General features: G+C 38.9%; 2 protein-coding genes across 2 annotated transcripts in view; one reads left to right on the top strand and one right to left on the bottom strand.

Annotated features, from left to right (window-relative positions):
* The window catches only part of LOC309703837 (uncharacterized protein), a 435,129-nt gene that overhangs the window by 216,914 nt on the left and 203,998 nt on the right, over positions 1 to 14,217 (top strand). The window lies entirely within an intron of this gene.
* Positions 1 to 14,217, bottom strand: part of strc1 (stereocilin 1) — a gene marked incomplete at its 5' end in the record, with an annotated part of 35,690 nt that overhangs the window by 11,975 nt on the left and 9,498 nt on the right. The window contains 15 exons of the mRNA XM_082537577.1: positions 5,146 to 5,296; positions 5,779 to 5,876; positions 6,072 to 6,220; positions 6,322 to 6,464; positions 6,618 to 6,773; positions 6,921 to 7,096; positions 8,449 to 8,620; positions 8,919 to 9,009; positions 10,509 to 10,705; positions 11,625 to 11,760; positions 11,931 to 12,019; positions 12,119 to 12,254; positions 12,414 to 12,475; positions 12,927 to 13,067; positions 13,982 to 14,176. Coding sequence (XP_082393703.1) covers positions 5,146 to 5,296; positions 5,779 to 5,876; positions 6,072 to 6,220; positions 6,322 to 6,464; positions 6,618 to 6,773; positions 6,921 to 7,096; positions 8,449 to 8,620; positions 8,919 to 9,009; positions 10,509 to 10,705; positions 11,625 to 11,760; positions 11,931 to 12,019; positions 12,119 to 12,254; positions 12,414 to 12,475; positions 12,927 to 13,067; positions 13,982 to 14,176 — 2,092 coding nt within the window. The remainder of the gene's footprint in view (positions 1 to 5,145; positions 5,297 to 5,778; positions 5,877 to 6,071; positions 6,221 to 6,321; positions 6,465 to 6,617; positions 6,774 to 6,920; positions 7,097 to 8,448; positions 8,621 to 8,918; positions 9,010 to 10,508; positions 10,706 to 11,624; positions 11,761 to 11,930; positions 12,020 to 12,118; positions 12,255 to 12,413; positions 12,476 to 12,926; positions 13,068 to 13,981; positions 14,177 to 14,217) is intronic.

Here is a 14,217-nt window from a genome sequence, read left to right as displayed (position 1 = left end):
AGGTGTCCCAGAGAAGGAATCTGTTGAAAGTTGGACATCAACTACTCAGGATGATTTTTAATGAATTTTTGAAAATTGACATAATTCTATTGTATTGACTGTATTGAATTGAATAAAGTACCCTTTAATTTCTGAGGAATTCTACAGTAAATCTGGCTGAAACTTGGCACACAGGTACAGTAGGTGTCCCAGAGGGGGGATGTGTTGAAAGTTGGACATCAACTACTCAGGATGATTTTTAATGAATTTTTGAAAATTGACACAATTGTAGTGCATTGGCTGTATTAGATTGAATAAATGTTTCCATTAATTTCTGAGGAATTCTACAGTAAATCTGGATGAAACTTGGCACACAGGTACAGTAGGTGTCCCAGAGGGGGGATGTGTTGAAAGTTGGACATCAACTACTCAGGATGATTTTTAAGGAATTTTTGAAAATTGACACAATTGTAGTGCATTGGCTGTATTAGATTGAATAAATGTTTCCATTAATTTCTGAGGAAATCTACAGTAAATATGGATGAAACTTGGCACACAGGTACAGTAGGTGTCCTAGAGGAGGGATGTGTTGAAAGTTGGACATCAACTACTCAGGATGATTTTTAATGAATTTTTGAAAATTGACACAATTGTAGTGCATTGGCTGTATTAGATTGAATAAATGTCTCCATTAATTTCTGAGGAATTCTACAGTAAATCTGGATGAAACTTGGCACACAGGTACAGTAGGTGTCCCAGAGGGGGGATGTGTTGAAAGTTGGACATCAACTACTCAGGATGATTTTTAATGAATTTTTGAAAATTGACACAATTGTAGTGCATTGGCTGTATTAGATTGAATAAATGTCTCCATTAATTTCTGAGGAAATCTACAGTAAATCTGGATGAAACTTGGCACACAGGTACAGTAGGTGTCCCAGAGGGGGGATGTGTTGAAAGTTGGACATCAACTACTCAGGATGATTTTTAATGAATTTTTGAAAATTGACACATTTGTAGTGCATTGGCTGTATTAGATTGAATAAATGTTTCCATTAATTTCTGAGGAAATCTACAGTAAATATGGATGAAACTTGGCACACAGGTACAGTAGGTGTCCTAGAGGAGGGATGTGTTGAAAGTTGGACATCAACTACTCAGGATGATTTTTAATGAATTTTTGAAAATTGACATAATTCTATTGTATTGACTGTATTGAATTGAATATAAGTTTCCTTTAATTTCTGAGGAATTCTACAGTAAATCTGGATGAAACTTGGCACACAGGTACAGTAGGTGTCCCAGAGAAGGGATGTGTTGAAAGTTGGACATCAACTAATCAGGATGATTTTTAATGAATTTTTGAAAATTGACATAATTCTATTGTACTGACTGTATTAGATTGAATAAATGTTTCCATTAATTTCTGAGGAATTCTACAGTAAATCTGGCTGAAACTTGGCACACAGGTACAGTAGGTGTCCCAGAGGGGGGATGTGTTGAAAGTTGGACATCAACTACTCAGGATGATTTTTAATTAATTTCTGAAAATTGACACATTTGTAGTGCATTGGCTGTATTAGATTGAATAAATGTCTCCATTAATTTCTGAGGAAATCTACAGTAAATCTGGATGAAACTTGGCACACAGGTACAGTAGGTGTCCCAGAGGGGGGATGTGTTGAAAGTTGGACATCAACTACTCAGGATGATTTTTCATGAATTTTTGAAAATTGACACATTTGTAGTGCATTGGCTGTATTAGATTGAATAAATGTTTCCATTAATTTCTGAGGAATTCTACAGTAAATCTGGATGAAACTTGGCACACAGGTACAGTAGGTGTCCCAGAGGGGGGATGTGTTGAAAGTTGGACATCAACTACTCAGGATGATTTTTAATGAATTTTTGAAAATTGACATAATTCTATTGTATTGACTGTATTGAATTGAATATAAATTTCCTTTAATTTCTGAGGAATTCGACAGTAAATCTGGATGAAACTTGGCACACAGGTACAGTAGGTGTCCCAGAGAAGGGATGTGTTGAAAGTTGGACATCAACTAATCAGGATGATTTTTAATGAATTTTTGAAAATTGACATAATTCTATTGTACTGACTGTATTAGATTGAATAAATGTTTCCATTAATTTCTGAGGAATTCTACAGTAAATCTGGATGAAACTTGGCACACAGGTACAGTAGGTGTCCCAGAGGGGGGATGTGTTGAAAGTTGGACATCAACTACTCAGGATGATTTTTCATGAATTTTTGAAAATTGACACATTTGTAGTGCATTGGCTGTATTAGATTGAATAAATGTTTCCATTAATTTCTGAGGAATTCTACAGTAAATCTGGATGAAACTTGGCACACAGGTACAGTAGGTGTCCCAGAGGGGGGATGTGTTGAAAGTTGGACATCAACTACTCAGGATGATTTTTAACGAATTTTTGAAAATTGACATAATTCTATTGTATTGACTGTATTGAATTGAATATAAGTTTCCTTTAATTTCTGAGGAATTCTACAGTAAATCTGGATGAAACTTGGCACACAGGTACAGTAGGTGTCCTAGAGGAGGGATGTGTTGAAAGTTGGACATCAACTAATCAGGATGATTTTTAATGAATTTTTGAAAATTGACATAATTCTATTGTACTGACTGTATTAGATTGAATAAATGTTTCCATTAATTTCTGAGGAATTCTACAGTAAATCTGGATGAAACTTGGCACACAGGTACAGTAGGTGTCCCAGAGGGGGGATGTGTTGAAAGTTGGACATCAACTACTCAGGATGATTTTTCATGAATTTTTGAAAATTGACATAATTAAATTGTATTGGCTGACTGCATTGGATACAAGTACCCTTTAATTTCTGAGGAATTCTACAGTAAATCTGGCTGAAACTTGGCACACAGGTACAGTAGGTGTCCTAGAGGAGGGATGTGTTGAAAGTTGTACATCAACTACTCAGGATGATTTTTAATTAATTTCTGAAAATTGACACATTTGTAGCGCATTGGCTGTATTAGATTGAATAAATGTCTCCATTAATTTCTGAGGAATTCTACAGTAAATCTGGCTGAATCTTGGCACACAGGTACAGTAGGTGTCCCAGAGGGGGGATGTGTTGAAAGTTGGACATCAACTACTCAGGATGATTTTTAATGAATTTTTGAAAATTGACACATTTGTAGTGCATTGGCTGTATTAGATTGAATAAATGTTTCCATTAATTTCTGAGGAATTCTACAGTAAATCTGGATGAAACTTGGCACACAGGTACAGTAGGTGTCCTAGAGGAGGGATGTGTTGAAAGTTGTACATCAACTACTCAGGATGATTTTTAATTAATTTCTGAAAATTGACACATTTGTAGTGCATTGGCTGTATTAGATTGAATAAATGTCTCCATTAATTTCTGAGGAATTCTACAGTAAATCTGGATGAAACTTGGCACACAGGTACAGTAGGTGTCCCAGAGGGGGGATGTGTTGAAAGTTGGACATCAACTACTCAGGATGATTTTTAATGAATTTTTGAAAATTGACACAATTGTAGTGCATTGGTTGTATTAGATTGAATAAATGTCTCCATTAATTTCTGAGGAAATCTACAGTAAATCTGGATGAAACTTGGCACACAGGTACAGTAGGTGTCCCAGAGGGGGGATGTGTTGAAAGTTGGACATCAACTACTCAGGATGATTTTTCATGAATTTTTGAAAATTGACACATTTGTAGTGCATTGGCTGTATTAGATTGAATAAATGTTTCCATTAATTTCTGAGGAATTCTACAGTAAATCTGGATGAAACTTGGCACACAGGTACAGTAGGTGTCCCAGAGGGGGGATGTGTTGAAAGTTGGACATTAACTACTCAGGATGATTTTTAATGAATTTCTGAAAATTGACATAATTCTATTGTATTGACTGTATTGCATTGAATACAAGTACCCTTTAATTTCTGAGGAATTCTACAGTAAATCTGGATGAAAATTGGCACACAGGTACAGTAGGTGTCCCAGAGGGGGGATGTGTTGAAAGTTGGACCTCAACTATTCAGGATGACTTTTAATGAATTTTTGAAATAAACATAATTGTAGTGCATTGACTGTATTGCACTGAATATGAGTTTACTGTGATTTCTGAGTAATATTACAGTAAATCTGGGTAAAAACTGGCCCAGAGGTAAAGTAGGTGTCCCAGAGAAGAGGATTGTGTTGAAAGCTTGGCATCAACTTTTAAGAATGATTTTTAATGAATTTTTGAATATGCAACCAGACTGTCACGATGGCTGTATTGAGCTGTTCCATTGTAATTTGTGTGCGCGCGTGCGTGTGACTGTTCACGCGCGTGCGTGTGTGCGCGAGTCTAGGCTTTCAATCAGGATATAAAGCGAAAAGGCGCTACCGTAAAGACTGGTGTAAAAGCGCAAGGATATTTATGCGGCGGATAGGAGGCGGCTGGCTTGACCGCGGCTCACAAATGACGGCTCACTTTACCGCAGTGACCATCCGTCGGCTCTTACTTCGGAAACATGGCTTAAAAAATTTCTCTTCAACGACTTAATCCGATAAAAAAAAAAACGATCTCTTTACCCGTTGGCTTCCCGTGGCTGTCATGCGACCGGCTATTGCAGTTAATAATACAACAGCGTCTTGCCATTTTTTGGGTTTCTTTTTATCGCTGTGTAACTGAGTTCAATTGAAAGCCTGCGTGCGCCAGTACCTCTTGCCACAAGTTCCCAGAATCCTTTGCGGTTTTACCCCTGAATGACGTCACATTTTCAATCTTTATCCTGGTGGGCCGGTCTCTAGTCAAAATGCCCGGGCCGATTTTTTGTCCCAGTCCAGCCTTGTTGAGCACCTTTGGGATGTGGTGGAACAAGAGATTGTGCAGTCTGCAGATCTGGAGCAACTGTATGATGCTATCATGTCAATATGGAGCAAAATCTCAGAGGAATTAAGGCAGTAAGGCAGTTCTGAAGGCAAAAGTGGATCCAACCTGATAATAGCAAGATGTACCTAAACTAGCATAAAACTTTGGTAAGAGTTTTGATAAGGGCGATTATATTTTCATCAGGTAAAGCGATTAATGCATAAAGAAGACAAATCAAGTTTAATGGTTATCAGTGGACAGCAGTGATTCAGGTTTTACCTCTGAAGTCTACAAGCTTATCGTCCCAGGGTGTTAGCACCATAGCTAGAGCTGTTTTCTGGAGGTCTGACAGAACAGAGCGCTGGTTATCAGTTACTGCAACAGCCTGCTCGTAGGAGAACATGGCGATCTTTTCCTGGGAGAATACCACCTTTTGAAAACAAAACACACAGCGGGGGGATAGAGATAAAGATAAATTAAAGACATGATAAAGATTTGTCAAGATGGACGCAAAAACAGGAATACATTTTTTTTATTGTAAAAAAACAAATGTTACTAAAAAATTATGTACTTTTTACACATATGTAGTTTAGCTCACCTTGATATTACAATAATCGGCCCTGACCAGTGAAACTAATCTTTCTGCCAGTGAAAAGAAGGTTTACTACCCGTTTAATCTCTGACATGATATACTGTGGTGTAGTATAGATTGCTGTGGGAGAGTTTGTCATTAGCAGGAATTGCTGTAAAAGTTATTAAAACACATTTAAAAGTCAAAAATAGTATTTCCTCCTTCACATTTTCTAAAGCCATCCAGTTGGCCGGATCGGAGTCTTTGTTGGTTCATTTCTGGCCCCCGTGCTTTATGTTTAACACCCAAGATATGGTTGGTTTAATTAAATCTTGACTCACAGCAAACTTTTTTGGTGCCATCATTGAGATAGCCAAAGGTGCGATTCCCTCAATTTGCTCTTTTACCAGCGCTGACATGGCCATGTCTGGGATACCCACTGAAAAACAAGCAAAGTGTTCCAGTGAAACAGAGCAAAGGGTGCTAGAAACAATGAATCAAAAGCTTTTACAGCAAAGCATAGAGGAAAACAAAATGTCTTTGATTTAAATCTCTCACCACACATTAAGGCAGATGTAGGACTATGCATAGTACAACTAAAATTCATGTGGAAAAGACAATGAATAGACAATACCTGCCAGGACTCCGATCTCAATGAACACATCGGTGCCCCAGGAACTCATGAGTCCAAAAACGAGGCTGTGGGTTAGCAGTTCAACAAGAGCTTGCAGCTGCTCCTCTGAGCAAGACAGCCTCAGCCGACCCAGCCTGAGAACCGCCTTACTGCAGCCATCGGAGGGAGACAGAGTACAAAGTAAATTCAAGTGTCAAGCTGGGCTTGAAAAAATACGCTTCATTTAAGCATTTTCCGATATTGTGCGCACCTGAGCTCTATAGGATTGAAAGACCTCAGCTCTGTGGCTTTAGCGCCACACACAATGTATCCCATTGCCACCAGAGTGCTGGAGTCAAGCTGGCTCGGATTCTGCTTGGTGGAGTTTAACACGGTGGAAAACAGTGTGGCCAGCTAGGACGACAACAAGTTATAAACCAGTCTAATACAGCACAATAATGCCACAGCTGGTATTATTCTTATCAGACGAAATAAAAACTGCCCAAAACACAAAGCAATTTTGATGTAACATGTAAATATTTGAACTGCAGTGGCTAAAATACTTACCTGTCTGCTATTCCAGTCACTGACTGTGCCCAGAGCGGCGATGCTTCTCCGCTCAGTCAGTCGAATGGCATTCAGCTCGTCTAATGATAGCTGTGTCGCTATTACACCGAGCTGAGAGATCACAGCCTGGGAGAAGGATGAGACTGGGCCATATATCTTCATATATTCACGTTAATACCGAGAGGCCCGGAGCAAAGACAGAGCAGAAACACAGTGTTAAGACCTGTAAACTTTGGCCATCATCAAATGAAACACATGTAAGAGGTTTTTGTTGGACTGATTCAGATTAACAATCAGTCTGACCTGCTTGACTTTCCTGAGCACTTCAGTGCGTTGGTAGGATGCAAGAAACGGGTCGTGACCCATCAGCTCCAGACAGTTGGAGAAGGCAGATGAAGGCATGCTAGTCAAACTGCTGGAGAGCCAAACGGAGGGGGCTGTTGTATGCAGAATCTCACAAGTAGGAACCACTGGAGTCACTGGCCAGCAACACACACAAACATATGATCAGGAGATTATCTATGAAAATGGGTCAGCAATGTAATATAACCATGGCTTAGTTTGAAGTTGTCAAGTTTTTTTGTTTACTGAAAAGTATTAGCCAAAGTCTTTCTGAAAAATTTAATTCAAGAAGCTAATTTTCACTGTTAGAAGATCAGCAAGTTCTCCTGCTACAAAAGTCAACTTGCAAAGAAATTCATACGCACAAATGTATTACGCTTTCAGCTGTACCAAAAGACAATAATGCAAACAATGTTTAGAAGGATAACAATTCCATCCAAAACAATGGTTGGGTTAATAACTTGTTGTTTTTTTTGGACCACTGTTTCAGTTCATTTTCCAGTCTTTACTTAGAGGCGATAAAACGTTTTTTTTCATCAAGCCTGGTCACGTGATTGGATAATAAATAAAAAATAAACATTATCATTCTGTATTTCCAATTCACTCACTAACTTAACTACGTTATTCATACTAAATAGAGAGCATCACAAAGCTATATTAACTACCCCACTGCCTATTTTTCATTCAATATGCTGTTTGCCTACCAATAATCCTCCCCCCCCCCCCCCCCCCCCCCCCGCCTCCCCTCTATATGACTGCATAACAGAGTATATAGACTTTATATAGCATAAAAAGTTGAAAGAAAAGGTGGATGGTTTTTTCCTAATTTCCTACTTTAATTAAACAAGGCTAACTTTCATATATTCTATATTAATTATGTGGGAAGTGAACTATTGAGAAAGTGTTTGTTTGATTATTTTTTTTGGTTAAACTGATTATTATTAATTATGGCTTTTAGCCCATGAAAATTAGAAATGCCAGCTCAATGAAAGAAGGATTTACGATACTGAAATTTCTAAATTTCTCTTTCTCTAGACTTCAGGACCTTGATTTCCAAAAAAAATGCAACATTCACTGTAATCAATCCAGTTTTTCCTTCTTTAGCCGCATACATTTTACAGTGGATGTCCCCTCACTGTTTGGCAACTTGACTGTTGATCGTGAAACACCTTTGCACATAATTAAAATGTCTTTTTTTTACTTGAAGTTATTAAAATTGAAAGTGCTCTTTGCAGAACTAAAAAATCTTCGCCGGCTGTTTCACCTTTTTTCAAGAGTATATGCTAACATAAGCTAACTAAACTAGTCTGCTTTCTGTAGACTGATATGAACCTCTTCCTCCCTAGAGCCCTTGCATGGGTCCATGTCATGTCTTGTGACACTTCAAAGGCAGCAGAGAATGCTACATTCACTGAAGAAATTCTTAATCCCACCAAATTTGATGAAAACCATACAAGGTTATTGTAAGAGAAACCAAAGTAAGGCTTACATGACTGAGAATTTAGTTTAAGGAAGCCCAGGAAAAACTGCAGAACAAACTGCTGCCTTTCAAAAATGGTCTTCCTCTCAGTCTCATCTGAACACAGCATCCCGATGTCCCCACGTTCCCACTGATGGTGGCTCATGAACAGCTTCTCTATTCGCTCCACAGTCATCAATGCCTGCGGGCACACAGACACAGACAGCAACACGCACATTTGAATGGGTTACAGGAAGACAGCAACCTCATCACCTGATCTTGACACCTTTTGGAGATGTGACACCCGAGAGATTTCTTTACAGGCTCTGACTTAACATGTCATTGGATCAAGTTCTGACACAAAGCTCCACTGTGGACTTCTGGACACTCAGCGAATGTGTTGCACTTTGAAAAAAGTAATAATAATATGGGGAACTATTCAGGCTCTGGGTTCAGATATTAAGTATTAAATACTGAAAGAAGTGCAGCAATAAACTTACCAGGGAAATCTGCTGCAGTTTGTCTTGAGGCAGGAAGAAGAGAAAGCGGTCCACCTGACTGAGTGTTGTCTGGTCCCAGTTCTCCACTGGGCTATGAGGGGGAGACAAGATCATGCTATCATTGTTCCTTTTATCTCAGGTTGTGTGCAAAGCCTCTATCAGTGGAAAGTTTAGAAAATAAATTTCATATAACTTCATTTTCATTTTAAAACCTATAAAAACTGTAAAAGAAACATCCTTACAAGGCCAACTTCTAAAAACTGCTGCGTTGGACTTTGTTGATTAATTCATGCCTCTGTGAACTAAATATTCTATGGATACATTCACATTCTTGAAATTCTCACCCATTTAGTATATATGTGATGCAGTTGACGTGGAAAAACATAATAAATACAGTGCAAGAAAAAGTAAGTGAACTACAGTTTTTTTAAAATTCATTCCTAAAATGGTCACATCTAACTTACACTTATGAACAAATAGTCTAGTTCAATGATTAACACAGACCTCATTGCATTCTTCCTTTTCACAATGAATATATAATTTCTACTGTAACAATGTAGCTTGGAAAAATGATGTGAACTCTAAACTTATGATCACAACAAAGGTTGGCATGCCAAAAAAAAACACCCAGACCAACTGTGGAGTGATGAAACTACAGTTAGATTGTTTGGGAATATTAATATTATATTAGTTATCCAATTTAATACAACGTTAATAATACAAATCTATATAAAAAGAGCAGTGCATATCAACATAAGTGAAGGGAATCGGCTCATCATCACTGAGCTATAAATAAATGATCAAATTTATCAGTGCTTTAACATCATGGGGGCTTTCAGCTGAAGCTTAGCGTAGGCTGGGTAAGTGACTTTACAGGGAATGCAAAGATATTTAGTCATCTTAATCCTACACCTCAACTGCTAATGATGCTGTAGAAATGCCAGAAATTAATTAATTATATACCTTAATGTCAGTTTTCAGCAGTTGAGCTCAGTCGCCACACAAAATATTATAATTATTTTTGTGATTAATTCAATTTAATGTATTCTTGTTTATATAACACCAAATGAAAACAGTCAATTCAAGGTGTTTTGTATTGTAAGATCAATTATAAGGAAAATAACACAGAGAAAACTCTGACAATCAGAGGACTCCTTAAGAAGTGAGGTGACAGTGGGAAGGAAAAACTCCCTTTTAACAGGAAGAAACTTCCGGCAGAACCAGGCTCAGGAAAGGGGAAGCCATCTGCTGCGGCTGGTTGGGACTGATAGGAAACAAGCGGGCCAAAAGACAAAATGTGGATTAGCATATATGTGTTTCTAAACTTGTGACCTAAAGAGGAGCTGCCCACAGAAAGGGTTCTTAAATACTGTTTCTTGTCATTATTTCTCATTTAACCTAAGGACCAATTTAACCTTTCTATGTAACATGTTATCATTTCAGATCTTTATGTTAATTTTATTTATTTATTTATTTTACAGCTCACACAGCTGCTCAGTCTTGCTGTTTTCCTGAGAATCACTTGTTGAATAAATGTTGAATAACACTGTATCTCCTTTCAGCAGACAGTTCGGTTTGTGGTAATGTTACCCAAAGGCAGCAGGCTCTTGGAGAATACGAGCCACGATTTCCATCTTGGTGCTGCTGTAGCAGAGCCCATGGAGGAAATCCAGATTTTGAATGAAGAACCTGCGGTCCACCTGAATAAAAACCTCATCTACCACAAACGGTGCCATGATGTCAAGCAAACGGAACTCCTCCTCCGTGAACACGCCTGTATACATGCCCTGGAAATAAAGCACAAAAAAATATATAAATAAAAAATAGGATATTTCAAGAGACATGGGAAACAAGAAAAGCGTACTAACTAAAAGCTGGCAGAGAAAAACTATTTATTAACTCTTTGGTAAATCCTGATTATCTCAATTCTAACATTTCATCTATGCTCATGGTAAAAAGAAAGTACACACTCTGCAAAATGCAATTCTAAGGTTTTACTTATTAGGACATGGTTAAAAGTTAACTAGCTTTTAACCATGTCTTACAACCTGAGATTACACAACACATGACATATTACACCATGTCATTATTTATTTAACAAAAACTCAGAAGCAGTGTATACTCTTTAATAAAAACCTTTTTGCTTGCATACATTCAAAATTCAACATGCTAGTGGATTTAATAACTGTTGGCACCTTTTATGGCAGAAGTAACGTTAAACAAACTGATACCTGCAGATCAGACTTTAAAAAGTGTCATACACTCTTGAGATCCTTCAACAGTATCTGTATGGGGGTGAGGTGTGGACTCCAAACTAATCTGATCTACTGAACTTGATCTCACAGACGTCCACACTGAAATGAACCTATAAGAAACACTGATGAGCCTTTTTTTGATGTGTGTTATCTTAGCAAGGTGCTCATTTTTGTGGTGAGTACCGAGTACTGTGCAGTTCTTATGTTCCTAACTGATGATGGATGAATATTTAAACTTCCACCTTACTTTTCCGCTGTTTGTAAATGTTTGACAGTTGCTAATTTTAACAGTGTTTTTGGTCTTAGCTAAAACTTGGAAGAAGCTCAGATTATATTTTAAGACAAACACAAGAATAAATCCAGATAACTGTTATCATTTTTGTCTTCTTTTGGTAGCTTCTTTTCCATTGAACCTCAGAAAAGGGCCACTGGGAAATCAGGCTCTACTTACCAACCTCTGCGCCATTTTATCAACCAGCAGCAGCTGCTTTGTTCGGGACAGCAGGAGAAAGTGATGCGGTCCTGCTATAATCATCCTCCTGAGACTGTTCATCATATCTGTGGAAAACCTTTTTATGGCACTCACCCTGCAAGACACAAACACACAAGACCAAAACAATCCAAAGTTTTGTTGCAGGGCAAAGAGTACACAAGGGTCTCCTGCATTGCACACATACTCATTTTTCACTAAAGGCATGCAAATCTTATGGATATTAAAGTTTTTCTGCAGTAACTATAATGCCAGCTTTGGACTTACGGCATTGAAAGTGCAATTTCAACTCCAAGATCTTCAAGCAGTTCAAAGAAGAACTCAAACTGATAGAGCACCTCGATTATACAGTTTTTCTGTCCAGAACAACAGACACATAATAGAAGTCACACATTAATGATCCTTGAATTAACGTAAATATCTTAAATGTCAGGAATTAATTGATGTGTAATTACCAGTGAGGTGTGAAGAAGACCAGGCTGCTGCCTGAGCAAGGCCAGGATGCTTCTCGCTGAAGAAGGTGACCGATTTGCCTGAAAACGATCTCTTAAGACAGCACAGCTCACACCCTGCCCCAGCGTTCCCAGACTCCTAGAGTCAATAGATGCGCAATAGTTAATTTATAAAGCTGCAAAATTGCTGGAAAATAAGAGCATCAACCATCAAAGGGGTTCATATATTTTGAAAACAGACAAGAAAATAATTGCTATGATTGCATGTTCATCTGTCTGTCAGATTAAGTGTACTTACAAGAAATGTTGTTTGATCAGATTTGGATTAGTATCAAGAACCTCTCTGAAAATTCCTCTAGCCTGGGGAAGAAAGTGGAAAAGTGTTGGCGTTGTAGTGGTAGCGTGCAGGTTTGCATGATCGGTTGCATTCAGAGGCTGATCCATTCACAGTGTCGCTGATGATGCCATTCTTCACTTAATAATTTAGCAGCTAATCGAGATAGCGTCATGCACACCTCACAACAGAGAGGAAGCATATCCAATAAGAGGAAGCATGAAGAGATCAAAACACAACAGAGAACTCCCTGCTTCACTGTGAGAAGCTTTTACGTATTCATATACCGGAAGTGTTGGTACAGCGCATAAAGATGTAAACTTCCTACCCTTTTCTTCCTCTTCCTTTCCCCGTTTTGAATTCCTAATAATGTTTCACTCATAAACTTTCTTTTATATTTATTCAAGCCGAGCTGTTTACCACTCTGCGGTAATGCAAAGCAGGCGCTAATGTCACAGATGTGCGCTGTTGTGATACCTGCTGCGTGTTCCAGGGTTTTGTAGATGTATTGGAGAGGCTGTTCACAAGTAGACGTTTCCTTGGAAGAACACTGATTAGTGGTGTGCAGCCGAGCAAAGGAGCTACATCGTTCAACCAGGTGACCACCTCTGGGAAGCCCTAAACACAGTAAAGATAACACAAAGCGTTGCAGCAGGTGCTCGACACAGATGCATTCTTCTTCTTTCAGCTGCTCTCTTTAGGAGGTGCCACTGCCTCCATCTCACCCCATCCCTAGCATTCTCCTCTGTCACACCAGCGTTCTCCACGTCTCCCTCCACTACCATGAATCTTCTCTGTGTTCTTCCCTTTTTCCTCCTGCCTGACATCTTTTGGCCAGTATATCCACTTTCCCTCCTCTGCACGTGTCCAAACCATCTCAGCCTTGCCTCTCTAACTTTTTGTCCAACATGCTTAACCTGAGCTGTCCCTCATATGTACTTATTTCTAATCTTGTCCATTCTGGTCACTACCAATGAAGATCTAAGCATCTTCAACTCTGCCATCTTTATCTCAGCCTCCTGTGTTTTTATTTATTAGTACAGCTATAGACAAACCGTACATCAGCAGTTCTCACTGCCATCTTGTAAACCTTCCCTTTCACGCTTGCTGCTTCCTTCTGTCACAAATAACCCCTCAATACTTATCTCCACCAGCTCCACCCTGGCTGCACTCACCTCGCTTGTGCACTGTCCAGGTATTTAAACTCATCTACCTTCACCTTCACGCAGCTTTGCTTTTACACATGTATTCTGTCTTACTAACTTTTGTTCCTCTTTTCTCCAGTGGATACCTCTCCAGACTCTCTTCCTCCTGCTCCCTACTCTCACGATAGATCACAATGTAATCTGCAAACATCACAGTTTCCAGACCTCATCTGTCAAGCTGTCCATCACCCTCATGTAAACCCACATTTTGAACCCCTTGATTTGAGCCCAAAGATCCCTGTTTCTTCAAATTAAACTGTGGCATTTAGTGTGTGTGTGTGTGTGTGTGTGTGTGTGTGTGTGTGTGTGTGTGTGTGTGTGTTTTACCCATAGTTTGGTGGCTATAGCATTGGCTTGTGGAGGGAGGAGGAGGCCTTTTCTGTCAAGCAGACAGAGACCTTGTGTGTGCTGCGAAATAGCAACAAGGGTTGAGAGCAGTTTATCAGATGTAAGCATCAGCAAGGTCTCTGTCTTCACTCCTACAATGAGAGAGCCGAGCTCCCCCAGCCGGTCTGGGATAAACTGGGCAGCCGGGAGAGAGATGATGATGATGTAAGTGTAAG

Source organism: Aulonocara stuartgranti, assembly GCF_965226115.1.
Source record: "Aulonocara stuartgranti genome assembly, chromosome: 1".
Taxonomy (NCBI): Eukaryota; Metazoa; Chordata; class Actinopteri; order Cichliformes; family Cichlidae; genus Aulonocara; species Aulonocara stuartgranti.
This window is presented reverse-complemented; position numbering and strand designations above follow the sequence as displayed.